Below are 19,522 nucleotides of genomic sequence, written 5' to 3'. Positions count from 1 at the left end.
CATCATATCTACGCTTTGTGAGGAGCCACTCTCCAGAGGATTTAGTTGGTTTGGCTTCCTATTACTCTCACCTCTTTTTATCTGATTCCATTTCCTTGTCATATTTATTCACATTGCAGAGTGAACTGAAGATGTTTACACGGAAACTGAAGCAAATTATCCAACAACAGGGTCCCAGTAAACCCTAATTTATCTCTGCATGGACTTAACTTCTAAAGGTGAGAGCCTGCAATTAACCCCTGATGGTGCGAAGCTGCACTCCGCGTCACGCCAAAGGCTTTGACCTTAATACTCAACACCCCATTTCCTCCAAATTGCTTTGCTTTGCAAACGAAGGTTTCCTTTCCCCCGCCTCTGTCCCATCCCCGGATTTTGTTGCAACTTCAGGTTCGTTTCGGACATCTAAACTTCCCAAAATACACACGGAGCGCCTCCGGGTGCGCACACGCGCGCTCTCCCACCCCACTCGAGTACACAAGCCCGTCTGGGTCGGCTCCCGGTTAGAGAACACATTCCATTCTTCGCACTTGGGCACACCCCTCCCTAGTGGGGATTGGTCGGGCCGACCCCCCCCCCCCCCTCGGCGAGGCGAGACTCCTAAGAGGCCCAGACGCCTGCCAATCCCCACGGGCTGTCAAAACAAGTCCTTCCCTCCCTGTCACAACAGAGCGGAGTGGAGGTCGTCGCCGCCGCCGCCGCCGCTGCCGCAGCCGCCGCACTTCCTGGGGCCACTGCGCCGCCGTCCGCGGGCAGGTGGTTGGTGCGCCGGGCAGCGGTCGCCGGGCTCCAGCCCCTTTCAGGCCGCGCGCGTCCCGGCCTCAGAGGCAGCCCGGCCAGGCGCCCGATGCCTTTTGTCTGGCGCAGAGCGGGCGTTTGCATCACGTTTCGGACACCTCCCTCTCCTTTTCGCCTCTCCTTCTCCCTGCCGCTCACATCTCACTCCCGCCGCGGTCCCCCCAAGGACTGCCGGCCTCCTGGATCAAAGCCCGCGGACGTCTCTACTCGAGCGATGTCTCCTCTCCAGAAAGTTGCCGCCACCGCCGCAGCCACCGGGCGGTGAAACAAAGTCTGGCGCGGTCGCCTCCCGGTGCATGAGCGCACCCGTGCCCAGCGGCTGGACTCCGCTGCCGGGCGTGCCGCCTTCCCCCGGGGAGCCCGAAACGCGCTCGGCTATGGCCGAGGGCGCAGCCAGCAGGGAGGGTCCAGCGCCGACAGACGCGGCCGGGAGCGAAGACGAACCCCGAGTGGGCCCGGACGCCGCCTCCGGGGATGGCGTGGCGGCGGCCCCTGGGGGCCAGTGGAGGGACCGTCGCAGCGGGGTCGCGCTGCCCAGCGCTGCCGGGGCCCCGGCGGACAGCGAGGCCGGCCTCCTGGAGGCTGCGCGGGCGACCCCCCGGCGCAGCAGCATCATCAAGGTAAGCGAGGCCGCGCGACCCCGGGAGCGTGGGTGTGGATGGTGGACCGTGGATGGGTCACGGGCCGGGGCAGGATGTATGGTGTCCGGAGGCCACGCAGGCTTAGCATTGTTTTCTCCCATCCCCTTCATTACCGAACCTTCCTTCCTTGTCCGGAGGTTCCCAGACTCAGTTCTTGGCTGTGAGAAGCAGAAGTGACCTTTTTTTTCTTGACAGAGGAGGAAAAGTTCCGCTCTGCGTCTTTGCGTTTTCATGGATGCTTTTCCTCATCTTCTCTGAAAGTTTCGCTAAGCCGTTGATATGCGGAGGAAGGGAGGACTCAATATAAATGCAGACCCGCGGGATGGTTGTGCACTGCTCTCCAACGAGAAGTTAGCTTTTGCCGCACAGTAAAGGAAATGCACAGTTTACCCTCAAGTGAAGCAAAACAAAACAAAACAAAAAACCCCAAACCCTCGAGACTCAAACTGTCCTGAGATCTCACGAAGCGTGAGCTTTCCCCGTAGGCAGGCAGAGTTTTCAGTTGCCCCTGCAGCAAAGTAAAGAGCGATGTTGGAGCCCAGAGTTTCCGCGCTGCAGAGAGCGCAACCGAAAAGCAGCCAATCCACCAAGCAGCACCCCGGGGCCTTGTGGTTACCACCACATGCAGGGAAAACGCTTCTCGACCCCTCAACTACCAGTCAGGGTTTCTCTCCATCCATCTTCCTTCCACTTGGGGCCTGTTTCCTGTTTGAGATTTCATCTTGGTTGCATGACATCGGGTTAAGGTCCCCTGGAAGTCAGAACCCTTCCACAGGCTTTGGAAAAGGGCCTTTTAGCGTAAATGCACGTGGGTAATCTTTGGTACGCGATGTTAAAACCGATCTTGGTAGAACAGTCAGTATGAAACTACTTCCATGTAAAAGTAAGCCAAAGATGATAATGAAGGATGGACTTGGAACTACTTACTATTCAATGTACTTGTGTTAATACATTAAAAACCCTTGCTCAGGTTTAAGCTGTGTATACACCACATAATACGTGTCTCTTTCTCAAGCTCTAAACTGGAGCTCCTAGTGCCGGTGTGGGTAGACTGCTCCCCTAGTCCAGCCAGCCAGCTCCAAGTATAGTCTAGGCTTTTCCCCAGTACTGACACATGGAAGTTTAAAGCCACACAGGGAGATTTCTATATTAAAAGAAGAGTGGGTGGTAGTTACAAATGACTTGTAGTAGTTTCTGTTATTTTGTGACTTTTAGATTATGTGAAAAGAAGTGTTCTATTCTGGGTGTGAATTTGGATAAAAAGGAAATGATCACTTTTTTTCCTTTTAACCCACAGGTCAGAAAGCATATTGTTTTGAATCTTAAAAAAAACATCACAATTAGATAGCACACATTTTGGAATCTAAGGTATAGACACTACACGTGTTGTGTGAAAACAAGAGCCTCAAGGTAGTTTAAAATATACCATCATAAAAAGCACTGGGCTTTTTTGTTGTGTTGTAAAAAATGAAAGTAACAGAGCGTAAAGGAATATACAAATTCTTGCAGCTAAGTTTGCAGTTTTTAAATTTTAGTTATGTGCTGGTTGATATTCTCAGAAGAGTCCTTGCTGAGTAATGATGCCTCTGTTGTTTTGAAGTTTCTTTTTGTGACAAAAAAGGAGGGAGACAACAGAGTAGCAGCTTGATTCTCTCCCTATTTAATAGTAAAATAAATATTTAATAAATGACCTTTAAAATTAAAGATACCAGAAAATGAAGTAATTATTATTATTATCTTAAGCTAACTCTTATTGAAAAAGTAATATATGCATATGATAGAAACAAATGTTGCAAAGGAGTTTGAAGGGAAAACTCCCAGCCACTCCACATTCCCACTTACATGGTCCACCCCCATAGCTGTTAACACTTTCTTGTGTATCCTTCCAGTAATATTCCATGTATATATAAGCATATGTATCTGTACTTATCTGTGGTGAACTACTGATGCTGCTGACTTATGTAATAAAGTTTCGCTAGAGTTTACAGGCCTCATATCTTCAGATTTGCTCCAAACATTTTGATGTCTAGAGGGTTGTCTAAGGTCATTGTGGTGGGTCTGTTAATCTTCAAGGATAACCTGGTAGGTCATTGGTGGGTAGCGGTCCTTGGGGTCTATTCCCAGAGCCCTTCATTATCTTACAGTGGGGAAAGAGGCAGTTGGTGGACTCTGTGCCACTCCCGCTCTGAGATCAAGGACCTTTCTGTTGACATCTTAAATCTGCTGCCCCATGGTTTGTTCACTTTAGCATAGTAAAAATGAGAATTTCTAAAAAAGGTCTAGATCATATAAGAAATAAGTAGCACATGTTCTGTATTGAGAAAAGATTGCATTCTTCATAGTTTTGCCAAGAGTTCTTTTTATTTGGCACTGAAACATACACAAAAAAGAAAGGCTCTAGTACATTTTATATTAATCAAACTATTAAATGCTGTTCCGAACAGCCTTAGTACAGGGATAATTGATATTCATGATCATAACTCTGAGCCACTGAAAGATTGTGAATCATCAAATATCAAATTATTTTCAGCTCAATTTAGGTATTGTTTCTAGTCTAATTGTTTGACTGCTAATTCTCTATAAACATGGATATTAGATAAATCAGAATAGTGCATTCTTCTATCACGCCAGAAAACAGACTGTCTTGTATATTAATAAAAGGAATGTATTCAGTAAATTTGCCCTCCCTAATTTGTGAAAATATGTGTTTAGTTGAGAAAACAATTTCATTCTGAGCTGATGAAAACAATAGCATTTATCTTTACACATCTTTGGAAAGTCTTCTTTCTACTATAATTATGTTTCTTCCCTTATATGCCCAGTCCTAAGTTTTAAAAAATTTAATGTGAGAGTTAAACTAGGTTCTCTTTAACCTGTCCATTTTTTCCCTGTGTTTTTCTGTGTGAGCTTTTGGACAGCATTGACATTGATAAATGTTGCATGTTTTTTGGTAAGTGCATTGTTATACACCACAATATTGCAATAGACTCCATCTTAATTGCTTCTTCATGACTTGTGGTTTAAAATTGCTTCTTCATGACAAGTTAGTTACATGCAAGGTTGATAATATCTAAAAATCATGTACTGTTGTAGGTTCAAATATATTTCTACTTAAGGAATTAGACCATTTAACTATCTGGTACTTGATATCAAATTTATACATTTAAAATATTTAACATTTTAGATTATAGTTTACAGCTCTATAACTCTATAATAGAAATTTTTGGAAACAGAAAGCAGTGTAGCTTATTCCTTATGCCAGATGGCAGGAATTGAGATATAAAAGAGCAGTTGTGGGACTCCCCTGGCCGTCCAGTGGTTAAGACGCTGCACTTCCAATGCAGGGGGCACGGGTATGATCCCTGGCTGGGGAACTGAGATCCCGCATACTGCGCGACCAAAGAAAGAAAAAAAGCAGTTGATTTGTCTCCCACTATATGTAATGTATTGAAGAGTTCTACTTTTTTCCTTTTGATTCTACTTCAGTATGAATTCTTGAGAAGAAATTATCACTTGGATCCCATGGACATAGGTGTGTGGGATGAAGATAGGAGCTGGAAATGAGGTGCTGAGACGTGCACTGAAGCAGCCAGAGTAGTGACTTCCATGTTGTTCATGTCTCTTATTTTATATTATGGCCAGTCTCATTCTGTCATGTTCATTGTGGGGCTGGTGTAGTGAGTTTCTGAGCTGCAGCCTCAAAAATGTACCTTGGGTACCTGTTGACCCATGTAAAAATTATGGCTCTCCTCAAACGGGCAAGGGAAATTTTATTCACTTTTATGAAATGCTACCTACTATGAGTCAAGTACTAAACTAGGAGCTTTCATACATTATAATCAATCCTCATAGCAAACTCTCAAAGTAGAGAAGGGAGGCATGGACAGCTACTGATACAATGTGGAGTCAGGATTCATACCCATGTCTGCTTAACATGCTGATTCTCAGATGCAGAAAGCCCATAATCCATGAATACTTTTTTAGGTTAGAAACAACATGAACATCTAAGAACGTGGCATATTCTTCGGCTCCCAGGCTTGTGGGTAAACTATCTTGTCTCAGCTCCACCTCTCCAATTCAGAACACCTGGAAATGGATGACTCTAGAAGGGGATTGCTGTTGCTTTTGTCTTTGGTCATTTTGTTAGGCCTGTACTGTATTTTAAAAGGTAGAGCAGCTTGGCAGATGTTCTACTTGCTGTCAGTATATGAAAGGTACACCTGTTCTTTTACGCCCAGCCCACTTCTCCCCTGCCCATGCACACAATTGAGTTTGTGAAGGATTGTATTCTCTTTTAGACTGATATATGGGGCATAGGAATATGTATTATTCTCGAGGAGTGATGCAATAGGGGGTATTGTGTGGGAGCTCTGAAAACATTCTGAAAACATTTTTTATAGAGACAGTTATGAAGGGAATTAAGTGTGATTGAAAAATAACTCAAAAATTTTAGACACATTATAAGTTAAATAGGCTTCTGTAGATTGGCGTGGGAATTAATCAGAATTTATAGACCCTTTTTCCTGTAGAAATATGTGTTAAAAATTCCAAATAATCGACTTATGGGTGAACTTTGGATAAACAATCTGATTGTACAGCGGGGCTGGCCAGCCTTACTGCGTGCAGTTAGTGTGCCTTGGTTGTTTCAGTCGTGGGTGCTCCTCCTGAGGAATGATTCATAAATAGCGTTGAATTTCTTGCGTGGATTTGTTTTATTATCCTAGTAACTTCAGTCAGAGTGTTTACTTTTCCTGAAATTGCCATAGAAACATGGTCACATTTCACCTTAGAAGTGGTTGCTTCTCATTGTGGTGTTTTTCTGATGTGATTTCTTATAGCATCTCTCAAGAGAATTCAGAATAAAATTTTGATAGAGAGCCTTGTCATGTTTTGATGAGAGATTTTAGAAGTACCTGTTGATTAGTGCTTGCTACTACTATCAGAATTTACAAGAATTTTTTTCCTTCTTGGAAAATATATTAAGGTTTAAAAGGTAGACATTAATTGCATAGCCACTGAGAGGTCAAACATACATTGCAGTTAAGACTGAAGAGTTGTTTTCCCAGCCTTTCCCCTTTTACAGTAGAGAAAAAAGGTAATTAAATTTTGTACAGTAAAATGTCAATTGAACATTTATTACCAAATAACACCTCAGGCACCACAGGGTATTATGAGAAGACATCAGGGACAGCCGACTTTACCTTTGGTGCTACTGAACAAACAATCCATTAATGCTTCTAGGTAATGCCGGAGCAACTGGTCAGGCAGCATGCTGGGGAGTAATTCAAAGAAAGAATTACAGCAGGTTTCCCTGCTCCCCCAGTGACTGCTCAGCTTTAATAACTGTGAGCATTAAACATAATTCCATTTTCAGTAGCAATGTCTAAACTGAGACCTGTATAAGATTGTACATTAAAAAAATTATCCAGCTGAAGATGACTAAACAGAAGTAAGAGGCAGGAGTAAAGTTCCTTTTTGAGTTTCCACTGGGGTCTCAACACTAGTAAATGAACCACTGTTTATTAGATGGGGAGAGAGAATAATTTGATTACACTTCCAATCTAAATCTAAGGTAATAAATCAGTAAACCTATTACAGTGGAACCTGTGAGTTCTACAAAATCTCATATTTTGATGTTTTCTAATAATGTAAAAAAGGTTTATTTGTAGTATTATCAAATCTTATTTATCTTCGCATCCCCAGTTCATCTCTGTATCCCAGTTCCTATAAAGGTTATGATAGACAGAATTTATTATAATTAATGAGTATACTAAATTGATAAAAACAATTAGAACTGAATGGTCAAGTTCTATAATGACAACATTCTGTTTTGTTTTAATTCTTGGCCAACGTGTTGTGTATTTCAGCTAACATTAGATGGCAACAAAATTATAGTGTGACAAAGTATTGGAATAGTCCTTTGGATTTAAAATTGGATTTGATTTCTAGTTTAATTTGTAACATTTTATGTGGATGTGTTGAAGAGAGATATAATCTAGTTTATTTTCAACAGTACCATTTTAACTTACCTCACTAATAATTAAACTAGCATTATTTTGAGATAAGTAGGATTGTACATTGTGAGTAGAAAAGAATCATATTTATATTATCATTATCACTCCAGGAAGAAGAAAGGCAAGTTAATTTTGAAAACAATATAATCCATCCAAAACAAAACAACATAACAACTAAACTATTTTAGTAAGTGTGCTTAGTTCCCAAAGATTTCTTAATTTGTATTTGTGAATTTATGATACCTGTTACTGGCAAGGATATTGTGTTTTTCCTTAACCACACAAATTTGTATTCAAAAGTTTAAAATCTTTGAAAGATAATATCTGCTTTCTTTTTTTTTTTTAACATCTTTATTGGGGTATAATTGCTTTACAATGGTGTGTTAGTTTCTGCTTTATAAAAAAGTGAATCAGTTACACATATACTTATGTTCCCATATCTCTTCTCTCTTGCGTCTCCCTCCCTCCCATCCTCCCTAATATCTGCTTTCTTAACTCTTTCACACTGACTTGTTCAAAAGCCTGTTAACAGGTGCTAAATCTATACTAGACTAAGCTCAGGCAGTATGTATAAGTAGGCACACTTGTATCATTGTATAGTACTATGTAATGGTTAGAAATGATAGATTATATTCAGAACACCTTCCCTGTGAGATGTTGAGGAAGATAAAAGCACAAGGAAGTAAAAAAGAGACAAAAGCCAAACAAACAAAAAAACCCCTTTACTGTTAGCTGGGACCAAGATTACAAGGCAGAACTCTAGAAAGCGGGACCTGATCATGTTGTAGGTACTTTTCTCTGAGGCTCAAGTGATTTCAAACCAAAGCAGGCCAAGTAGCCTGTGTTCTTAAAGCCCATATCTTTCATATCAGATCTGACAGCTGATGATGAGGGTGGGCTGCTCAGGAGCTCACCCCATCGGGCTAGAGAATAAGGAGTCAGCAGAAGGAGAATGTGTTTCCCCTCCAAACCTCCCTTGGCTCAGGCTGGGTTAGGGTCTGGCTCAGGAAAAGGGCAACTGTGTGGGAAGCGTGAGTGTAAACTGCCTTGCTCTGCTCCCCTTCAGGTCAGCACGTTGTTGGGTGAGGGGAGAAAGAGGATACCACGCCATGTGCACTCTGACCTTTATCTCCTTTGAAAACTTCACCTCCACAGAACAGATTCTATCAATGTCCTTGAACTTGCAGTCTTGTAACCATTTATCATGACTAATTTTTGGAGGCGGTAGTAGGAGCAGAAGTGGGGGATGAAGGTTGGCAGAGTCTGTGCTCCCCCTGGAGACTGACATGCAAGATGCAAAGACATCTTCAGCATTTAGTGAACTCCCCTTTTGAAATACTTTGGAATTATTGATTCCGTGCTATAATTATTATATATTTAGATATGTTATTAATAATTAAATGCTTTATTTTGATGTTTAATCTAATAGATAAAACACCTAGTACATCTTGCAGAGATTTTCCTATTGAGAAATTTTCTTATAGCAAATGCTTATATAAGTTGTATTATGAGTCTGGCATTGTTTAGTTAATATGTATTAATTCATTCAATCCTCACAATAACCATATGAGTTTAGTATTTTTAATTGTTATTTCCCTTTTTACAGTTGGAGAGATATGACTTGCCTAAGGTCACACAGCTAGTAAATGCAGAGCCAGGAAATGGACCCAAATGGTCTAGCTCCAGAGGTTGCTTTTAATCTTTATGCTGTACATCCTCTTAAATAATATTGATTTAAACCTTAGCTAGTATGCATGAAATAGCAGACATTATATAGCTACCTTAAAAACTAAGTTTAGCTGACAAATCGAAAAGAAACTATTCTGAAAACAACTTCGGGAAACTCTGATAAGGATTCTTTGATTATGTTTTTTTAGCTTCTTAACCTTTCATGTAAAATACCCATGACTTTACAATAATATCGTACACTACTTTCCCTTGAGACGACTGGAAGTCCTCTTAGTACATTTTTACTCTTTTATCAGAATTAGCATCTTTACCATGTAGCAAGAATTTATGATCCAACTTTGCTGTAAATTACACAGGCTAAGGATGGACTGTTACTTAATCAATGCAAACTGATATGATTTATTTTATAGTTTGATAGTTTTGTCTTCCAGCATCAATAAATCAGTAAGGAGTATCTGAGTCTCTAATCCAAGGAAGTTGGAATTTTGATAAGTGGTAGTGGATATGATGCTTTATTATTAATATTTCTTCCCAATTACATTTGAGGTAGGTGAGTTCATCACACATATGAGGAATATCTGAGGAATTCCATTAAACTGAAAGTCTGTTTAATCATTTACTTCCTTTTTTGGGGGGTGGAAATTCCAAAAAAAAAAATGGGAAATTTAAATATGTGAGTATGTCATGAAATTACTGTGCTTGTGGCTACTTTATTGTGTTGATGGTAGTGAATCCATTCTGCTATGCAGAGATACAGTACCATGGCCAAATCGTACCCAGAGGTTTGTCCCCATCACTTGGAGACTGGCCAGGTGTTAAAGGCACAGTCAACTCTCTTGTTGAAACACTCCTCATATGTCAGGTTTAATTACCTATCTGCCGTTATATTAAATTATTGAAAGGACATAGGACTTTGGCTTTTTCTTTCTCTTCTCTCTCTCTCTCTCTTTTTTCTATTGCAGCAGTTGCACAATAAGGTGTTTAGTCACATTCTCTTAAAGTGGAATTTTTTCTTTTGGAAAAAACAGTAAAGCTTTCCCCAAACATCTGAAATTTACAAGAAATATTTTTCCTAATACCTTCTCATGTTCAGTTAGTATGGAATCAACCTGGTTTTGTGATAAATGCAGTGGTATGTATGTGTGTACACACTTAATGCTAGACACATTGGAAATCAGAAACCTCAACAGCAGGTGACCTTTTTTTCCCCAGCTTTATGTCCTACAGCTGGGATGATGGTCTTTATCCCAAGACATGTTTTTTATGAAAGTAACTGCGTGAGCTATGAGAAGCCACACTCAGAAATATTAGCCAAACTCAGAAAAGTTTGGTCAGAAGTTGAGATTTTTGTGGTTTGGGGAGAAGAGAAAGAGGATCAATGTGTGCTAAAGAGAATGGAGTTGGATGGGACCATGTTTATAAATGGAAAAAGTAATGCTTCAACAAATAGCTCTCTACCTAGATCATTCTGCTGGAAGTTGTACATTTGGGAATTCAAATTTTGGGGATTTTGATGGCTTTTTGGTTCTTCTGGAGAGTCTTTTAACTAATTAACACCTCACACCTTAACACACCTAATAGTGAATACTCAGCTTAGGGCCCTTTGAGCCTAGAGATTCCTGGGAAGGATCTAAGAAGGACTGGTCTAGTTTGTTGGTGGGAATGCATGGCATTAAAGACAAGTTTTGTCTATTTTTCTGTTTTTCTAGCCCTAGCCCTAAGAAAGTCCAAGGAAATTCTTTATAGTTGCACCCTTAGCATGGCAGGGTCACCAATACAGAGAAATGGCTTCTGGTAAACAAGATATCATAGCAGTTGGTGTAACAGGATGGAAGTAGTTGTGAGTGCTGGAATTAGCCATCACAGCTTAAAACAAAAGACTCTAAGATTCCATAGACTCAGGGGACCGTGAACTGTTGTGTTCAGCCACCATTTCCAGTCTTACAGAGAGGCAGCCTTTACTACTGCTCTTGTCCACCCCTTTTCCCCAGGCTAAATAAGGGGAGGACTTCGAGGGAGGAGGTAACCTTGGAAGAGGGTTATGGTTTCTGAAGAGAGCCTTTTCCTTCCACTTTCCTCATTTTGGGTGGAAGATCTCATGACCCTTTCTGAAGTTGAGAGAGAAAGGACTCAAGAGAATCATGTGTAAAGATTGGGCAGGTAATGGTGGTGGCGTGGAACAGTTCCCCTCTCCACCAAGTCTCCCTGTAAGTTGGGACTGATGCTTATCTCTTCTCTGGAAGATACTGAATTACCAGACCATCAGAGCCCTGATGCCATCCTGATTGTGGAGTAAGATGGCCAGGCATCTTGCTGTGTCCCACCCAAAGAACCCATTTGAGCATAGGGACTCTAGTAACAAGAGGCTGGGGCAGGGGCTGGGTAAGTGGTGGGAGGAAGAGGTCAGTGTCCAAGCCAGATCTCTAAAACCAATATGATGAATATGCAGGAAGAAGGGCACTATGCAGAACCATCAACTCCACTCAGAGTCAGCATTTGCATGCCTGCCTCACAGAGAGAACCAACAGTAAGTTCAGTGTTAACCTGAGGAGCAGAGAAAGCCAACCCAGTGGGGCCTTCAACATCCCTATGATGCCATCTACGGAGAGACTGTGGCCTTTCCTATGCGTCCTCCAGCCCAACCCTAGAAGGGAAGTGTAGGGAGGAAGAGAAAGAGAGAAGCTGGTAGACCTACCCCCAGCCATGGCAACTACCACCACCATTTTAGCTTGCTTTGGGGGCTATGGGATGGAAAGAGGACCTTGAATTGAACATGAGATTGAAGTTTTAAAATGAATAGGAAAGAGTTTTTAAGGACTTGAAAGAACCCTTCTAATAACTGAAAGAGACTGAAACACTGTGGAATCTGAGTGAGTTCAGTTATTAGTGGTAACTGGAGTACCCAGGGGCAAGGGGATCTGAGACGGCATAGTTGGGAGGGAGCAGTTGTGGGAAATATAAAACTCACTTGTTTGTACTCCAGCAACTTAAGACTGCTTAATTATCCAATTACATTATCATAGAATGTAATCTATCCCATTCTTCCAGGGAGCCACTAGAGAGATTGTTTATGACACCATGGATAGGTTTATGACACCATGGATAGGTTATGGAGACTTCTTTTACAATTTCATGGTATAGAATAATAACAGGCACGACCATTGTCAAGATCTTACATTATTTTTAATTCTTACAAGAGTCTGGCAAGACATAGCTATGGTTATCATTTCAACCTTACAGAAAAGGAAGCCAAGGCTCTGTGAGGTAGAGAAACTTGTTCCAGGTCTCACAGATACTAAGTCTGTGTGTCTTTGGTAGGGTAGGGGTGGGGGAGGGCAGAACTTTTTCCTCTCTATTTTCTTTATCCCTCAAACCTGCAACCCCCAGTATCCCAAATTTCCAAAAAACAAACAATGATTTAAGAATACGTTGATCTGGTTGCATGGGGCCAGTGTTAAAACTAAGTTAAGGTGGTTCAACCCTGCATTGTTCTGCAGTGAAAGCAACCACCACATCTACTGTGCTAGGGACACATATTTCAGTTGAAAGTCAGAAGGATCTAAGAAACAACAGTAGATTTGAGGAGATTGTTTTGGCATACCTTCTAGATGGCAGGTTTAGGTTTCCTACTCTTCAAAACCTACATTTTAGAAACCCTAAATGTTAGTTTTCTATTGTTGCTTTGACAAATTATCATAGTGTCTTCAAACATAAACTTATTATCTTACAGTTCTAGAGGTCTGTAGTCTGAAATGTGTCTCGCTTCGCTAAAATCAAGGTATTGGCAAGGCCATATTCCTTTTTGGAGGTTCTAGGGGAAAATCCTTTTTCTTGCCCCTTTCAGCTTCTAGAATCTGCTGCATTCTTTGGATCACAGCCCCTTCTGTTTTCAAAGTCCAGCAACAGCCAGTGGAGTCTTTCTCGTCTCACACCACCTTTAACTTTTAGTTTTTACCCTGCCCCATTCTAAATCTTCTGTCTCCCTCTTCCATATTTAAGGATCCTTTTGATTAAATTGGGTTCACCCAGATAATCCAAGATAATCTTCCTATTTTAAAGTCAGTTGATTAGTAATCTTAATTCCCCTTTGCCATGGAACCTAACATATTCACCGGTTCTGGGGAATAGGACATAAAGACCTTTGGATACCATTATTCTATCATATCCTGGTTTTAGAACTAGGTCATTGTTGTAGCGATAATTTTTTTTCCCATTCCAGATGAATTTTATTAGATTCTTTAAATACAAATATAATTTGTTACCAATATGAACAGTCCACTGGATTAAGATTTAGGATTTTGATAGTAGTGTTAATAAAAAAACAATTAGTTTATGGATTTTGTGAACATTTCATTTCTAACTGCATCTGCATCTTTACATGATATAGTTTTTATACATTAATATATAGAGCTTTAATAGAAAATTAAACTAAAATATCCTTAGAGTTTACCTCATAATAGTTGAATCTACCTCTTTACAGATTTGGAAACTGAGACTTAGGGGGATTACTGACTTCCACAAATCATAAAGCAAATTGGTGGAGAACTGGTACCAACATCTTTCAACTTTTTATGACCTCAACTTCATAAGATTTAAAAAGAAGGAGATTCAGATTTCTGGATTTTATTCTTAGTATATCCTTCACAAGAACTGAAGAATGACTTTCAGGTTCTCACATTCTTGTGCATTTGATTTGGTTCTGAGTAGAAAGTGCTTCTGAAAACTCTCTGGGAAAATTGATTCAGCTGATCTGTTTTGGGCAGATATCCTCTACTGTCTTCACTGTTAAAAGTCTAAAACTTTATAAATTATAATTGGAAAGAAGAGATGATGTTCCAGACAGAGGAAGATTTTTTTTGTGGTTAAAGATGTGGGTCTTCCTTTTTTTTTCTTTGAGAGGTATTTTGATGAGTCCTGGTGGCTAGTGTGTAAGATCAATTATTTATTTTACCCGCTTTCAACTTAATTGAATAAGTTTCATTAGAAGAATCATATTGTGGAAGCTACTCATAACAGCCATACACAAAACACACACTTACCGGGGTCATTACCTGTGTTCCTGTATGTATTGTCAGAGGAAAGGAGTTTCCAGCCTGTATGGCAATGCAAGATGTTAAAATAAGAATAAAGCCCACAGTTTACTCAGTGGTGCATATATTAAAGAGTAATTTCCAGGCAAGCCCACATCATAGAGAATGAACTACTGTCCGGTTTCATGGATGGTAAGACCAGCTTATGGAATATTTTCCATTGTATAAAGCCTGTTAAAAGCCAGAAGAGGGAAATAGCATTCTCCACTGACATTGGGATCAGCTGAGGATGGGGTGGGTTTAGTGGCATTAAATAAAATTTAAAAAGTTGGAATCATAATTTTTAAAAATCCTGGATGTGGATATTAAATATTTATTTAGATAAAATGAAAACTTTCCTCCAGATATTTTTGTTGTTCTGAACTTCAAGAAAAGTCTGGAGAAACCAAACTGTGACTTACGTCCTTTAACAACTATGCCTAATATATTATTTTCTTTGAAAAAATCTGCTTTCTTACAAGGTACAAAACATTGCTCTGAGGCTTTTTATGGACATAAAAGCTCAACTTTGTGTTTATCTGATTATGTCTTAGATCCTTCTGAACTCTTATTCATGGTTCCAGTTTTGACAGTTGAAAATGACTTGAACATTTTAAAACATTTTTAAACATTTAAAGGATTTAAAGTAGATGACTAAGGTAGATTATTTGTCTTGTTCCTATAAGGATCTTGATACTATGACCCTCGAGGGACTGTCTTTGTAGTTTTCTTCAAGCGCTCTTCTTCTTTTATAATTTGGGTGTTTTCCTTCATAAACTATTCTGTTTCTATCTTCCAGAAGTGTATCATTGGTGGTACAAACAAAAGCATTGTTTGCTTTAGATGGCTGGCTCGACCTACATCAGAATTTTAACTTTCACTATTAAAAGTCTTTATTAAAAGAGGAATTTAGCTGAGAATATTTATACACAAATCTCTGAGGCTTTGGAATGAGGGAGTTCATTCTCCATATTTATAAATACTTACATTTATTGGGAAGCTAAGTTGCTCTACGAAACATATGTTTTCTTGAACAAGATAGAAGTTTATTTCTCTAATAAGTAACATTCCATAACTAGGCTGTTTCTTCTGAATCAGATAAGTGGCTCTGATCCATAAAGTAATTCAGGGATACAGTTTCCTTTTGTCTTCCTTTTGGCCATCCTTTAGGATGTTGTTTTGTCCCTTTGATTAAACTGGCCCACTACCACATCCCCCTTCTGTCCCATAGGAAGGGGGAAAAAGAAAGTGGGGGGCAAGCAGTTTGCTTTTAAGGAAGTTATCTGTAAGTTGCACATATCACTTCTACTTTTATCCCATTGGCCTGTTAGCGATATAGGTATACCCAGCTGGGAAATGTAGTCTCTATCTAGGTAGTTATGTGTTCAGCTTAAAGTTTAGGAGATTCTTATTAGTAAAATGAAGAAAAAGAGACTGTAAGTTTTGTTAATGTTAAAATAGTCACAGAATATATTCTTAACTGGAGAAGGAATCAAAGTATTTTGTGATCTGAGGGAGTTAAACATGACTCTGATATGTTTTTAGGTTCCCACTGTTTGATCTGGTTAGGGCTACTGATGAGAATATGGCTCATGTGCTATTAGGTCCTATTCCAATACCTGTATGAACCAATTAACTTCAAAATTATGTTTCACAGGCATGAACCACACTTTGCATCCTGACTTGCAAATTCATACCATATGTGAAATACAGAGAAACCCCAAACAAGGACAATCCAGGATATCTAGAGTAACTACCGTGTACCATACATGGTGGGAAGGAATCTGATGGACTGTCTTAGGTGAGCATTTGGAGGGTGTCAGGTGCATAACTGCACTAGAATAGGAGCCTCTGTAGATGTGGGGATAGTGGCCTCTAGTCAGCAAGGAGCTCCCTTTCTTACAAGGGAGCCAATTCCATTTTCAGGCTGCTTTTGTTGTTCGAAAAATTCTTATGTTGAGCCCAAATCCAATTCTTCTCTGATGCATTTCCTAGTCAGTCCGATTACTCCCTCAGAAGCTAGAAAGAGTAAATGAAATACTCATGTGACAACTCTTGACATAGTTGAAGGGAGTTATATGGATGTGTCCTCCCACACTCCCACCATAGTAGTGAGCCCTGACATTTATTGAGTGCTTACCATGTGCCAGACACTGTTCTAAGCACTTTACATGTATTAACTAATATAATTCTCACTAGGTTTATGAAGTGGTGGATATCTACCCTATTTTCACAGATGAGGAGATTGAGGGACAGGCAGGTTAAATAACGTGCTCAGATTCACATAGCAAATAAGTGGTATGTCCTGATTTGGCAGTGTTCCGTTTAAAATGTTGTTCCTAGATTACAACATTGGTTACAATACTAGGGGCACTGTGGTCCACTATAGTGGACTGTTTTACCTCCATTTTTCTGGAGGCTGTATTTCTATGAATATAATCATCAGGGGAATTTTCTTTCTGGGGAAAAAAAAAAACCCAACATGTTCCATTGACAGCAGTTCAGCAAGTTGTCTTTGTGTTACAGATGCTGTGCTTCTGAATTTGAGAGGATCTGATGGGTTGAATGGAGCCAGGCTTGATATGGCAGCGGCATTCAGTTTAATATGATATATAAAGGCATTGTATTTTTCTTAAATAGGGGCGTAATTGGTAAAAAAAAAAAAATAGTAGTTAAGATTTTCTTAATAGCTGTGTGAAACAATGGAGATAAATTGGGATTAAGAGAATGACTAGAAGTTTCCAGAATTTGGTGCTCAGTCTAGGAGGTAATATAGCACTGCCATTAAAAGGGTAGGCCCTAGAATTGGACTGCCAGAGTTCGAGTCCCGATTCTCTACTTACTAGCTCTGTGATATCAGGCATGTAGCTTAATCTCTTTGACCCTCCTTCAGCTTCATTATTGTAGTAGAACCCACCTCATAAGGTGGTTGGGAGGATTAAATAAGAGGAGTCATGTAGAGTGCTTAGCTAAGTAAGATAAGCACATAGTAGGCAGTCAATATATGTTAGTTATTATAATTTGGAAATGAAAAAGATAAAATCTAAGACTAGTATTGAGGTACAAATAGTCAGGACTTTTCAAAGACATAAAGGAATAAAGGAATCATTAAATAAAAATAATTCTTAAGATTTTGGTCACAGAGGACTTTGAAGAGAGTGGTATCTTTGAGTCATGGAAAAAAACCTGTCTTGTGGCTGTTGTATATAACCTGATTAGGGTTGGGGTGTTCACCTTTCTAAAGTGATGGGAACTCCACTGTCTCTGCTCATGGTCTTTGGAGTTGTAGAGATTGGTTATCATTGTTTTTTCTCTGATTTCTTGCAGCATTACAAAGAAAAATGCACAGAAACTTTGATTTTAATTGATATAGTCAGTTATTAAAAAAGAAAAAACAAACCTGCCCATCCCTACCAAAAAAGTTCTGTAAACCAACCAGCAGTGTTTCTAATGGTTACCCTCTTTACTTCTTCTTGACAAGACAATTGCACAGGTTTTGCTAGAGGGTCAAGTTTGTGCAAAGATGGGTTTCAGCTTCCTCAAATTCTAGAGTAAAAGAGTGAGCTATATGTGAAAGTTCAACTTAGTTCAGTGAATAATTTTTAAGTACTTACTGCTTATGACACAGTGCTGTGTGCTCGGCTTTGATTATTCTCTTGTCTAAAAATCTCATAATAATGAACTTTTTTCTTGCTACAAGTTGATTGAAATTTTAGAAAAAGCTCCCATAACCTCCACCTTGGCATTTACTCAGCCTTAAGGGACACTTAAAACTTGATAAAGACATCTATTAGAAATAGCTTCCTCTTTAATTTAGCTAAACCTTTCACATTTCAATTTCCCTTTACAATTCAACTAAATCTTTGCTTTTATTAAACAGAGACCTCTCACAGCTAATTACTTCCGACTCCTTTTTTTCTCCTGGAATTAGGCTCATTTTGGGAAAGTTTGTGAGTATAAACAAAATGTGAATGAAAACTTGGCTCAAAGTATTAAAAAAATCATGTCTGACTCAGACTCAGGTTTACTGTGTGTTTAAATTTGTTTTCCTTGTTAGATTGTAAATTGCTTAAAAGGAAGAACTCATTCAAACCTCTCAGTTTGTGGTCTCTAAAAGAGAGGGTATAATGCTCTGTAAAAATGGAGACCTTGAGCTGTGTGTCACTTCTCCAGTTGCAAACCATTCAGAAGAGGACTTGGAGAAATGGTGGAGCACAAGATGGAAAAAAGCCTTGGTCTCTTAACCACCATGTGGAAACTTATCTGCTGACACTTAATTATTGGAGATTGGCTGCCTGGCAACTGCTGACCAGGCTTGACATTTAAAACAGACATAGCTGTGTGGCTGACAGGGTCTTGGTGCTCCGGCCTGGTGTCAGGCCTGAGCCTCTGAGGTGGGAGAGCAAAGTTCAGGACATTAGACCACCAGAGACCTCCTGGCCCCATGTAATATCAATTGGCAAGAGCTCTCCCAGAGATCTCCATCTCAATACTAAGACTCAGCTCCACCCAACAGCCAGCAAACTCCAGTGCTGGATACCCCATGCCAAACAACTGGCAAGACAGGAACAAAAACCCACCCATTAGCAGAGAGGCTGCCTAAAATCATAATAAGGTCACAGACACCCCCAAACACATCACTGGAGGTGGCCCTGCCCACCAGAAAGATAAGATCCAGCCCCACCCATCAGAACACAGGCACCACTCCCTGCCACCAGGAAGCCTACACAAGCCACTGAGCCAACCTCACCCACTGGTAGCAGACACCAAAAACAACGGGAACTACAAACCTGCAGGCTGAGAAAAGGAGACCCCAAACACATTAAGTTAAACAAAATGAGAAGACAGAAATATGCAGCAGATGAAGGAGCAAGGTAAAAACCCACCAAACCACACAAATGAAGAGGAAATAGGCAGTCTACCTGAAAAAGAATTCAGAGTAATGATAGTGAACATGATCCAAAAGCTTGGAAATAGAATGGAGAAAATACAAGAAACATTTAACAAGGACCTAGAAGAACTAAAGAGCAAACACACAATAAGGAACAACACAATAAATGAAATTAAAAATTCTCTAGAAGGAATCAATAGCACAATAACTGAGTCAGAAGAACAGATAAGTAACCTGGAAGATAAAATAGTGGAAATAACTATTGCAGAGCAAAATAAAGAAAAAAGAATGAAAAGAATTGAGGACAGTCTCAGAGACCTCTGGGGCAACATTAAACACAGCAACATTCTAACGTTAAGCGTCCCAGAATAAGAAGAGAAAAAGGGTCTGAGAAAATATTTGAAGAGATTATAGTTGAAACTT

The 19,522-nt window shown here is 40.0% G+C and overlaps 1 protein-coding gene across 1 annotated transcript in view; it reads left to right on the top strand.

Moving 5' to 3' along the window:
- The first annotated feature begins 680 nt into the window (after positions 1-680).
- PLCL1 (phospholipase C like 1 (inactive)) overlaps positions 681-19,522 on the top strand; it is a 360,269-nt gene continuing 341,427 nt past the window's right edge. The window contains exon 1 of the mRNA XM_027124986.1: positions 681-1,415. Coding sequence (XP_026980787.1) covers positions 1,092-1,415 — 324 coding nt within the window. The 5' untranslated portion in view covers positions 681-1,091. The remainder of the gene's footprint in view (positions 1,416-19,522) is intronic.

The sequence above is a fragment of the Aethalodelphis obliquidens genome, unplaced genomic scaffold (assembly GCF_003676395.1).
Source record: "Aethalodelphis obliquidens isolate GAN/ISIS:26980383/991018 unplaced genomic scaffold, ASM367639v1 scaffold2, whole genome shotgun sequence".
NCBI classification, from domain to species: Eukaryota; Metazoa; Chordata; class Mammalia; order Artiodactyla; family Delphinidae; genus Aethalodelphis; species Aethalodelphis obliquidens.
Note: the sequence above shows the minus strand (reverse complement) of the source record. Positions and strands in the feature narration are given on the sequence as shown.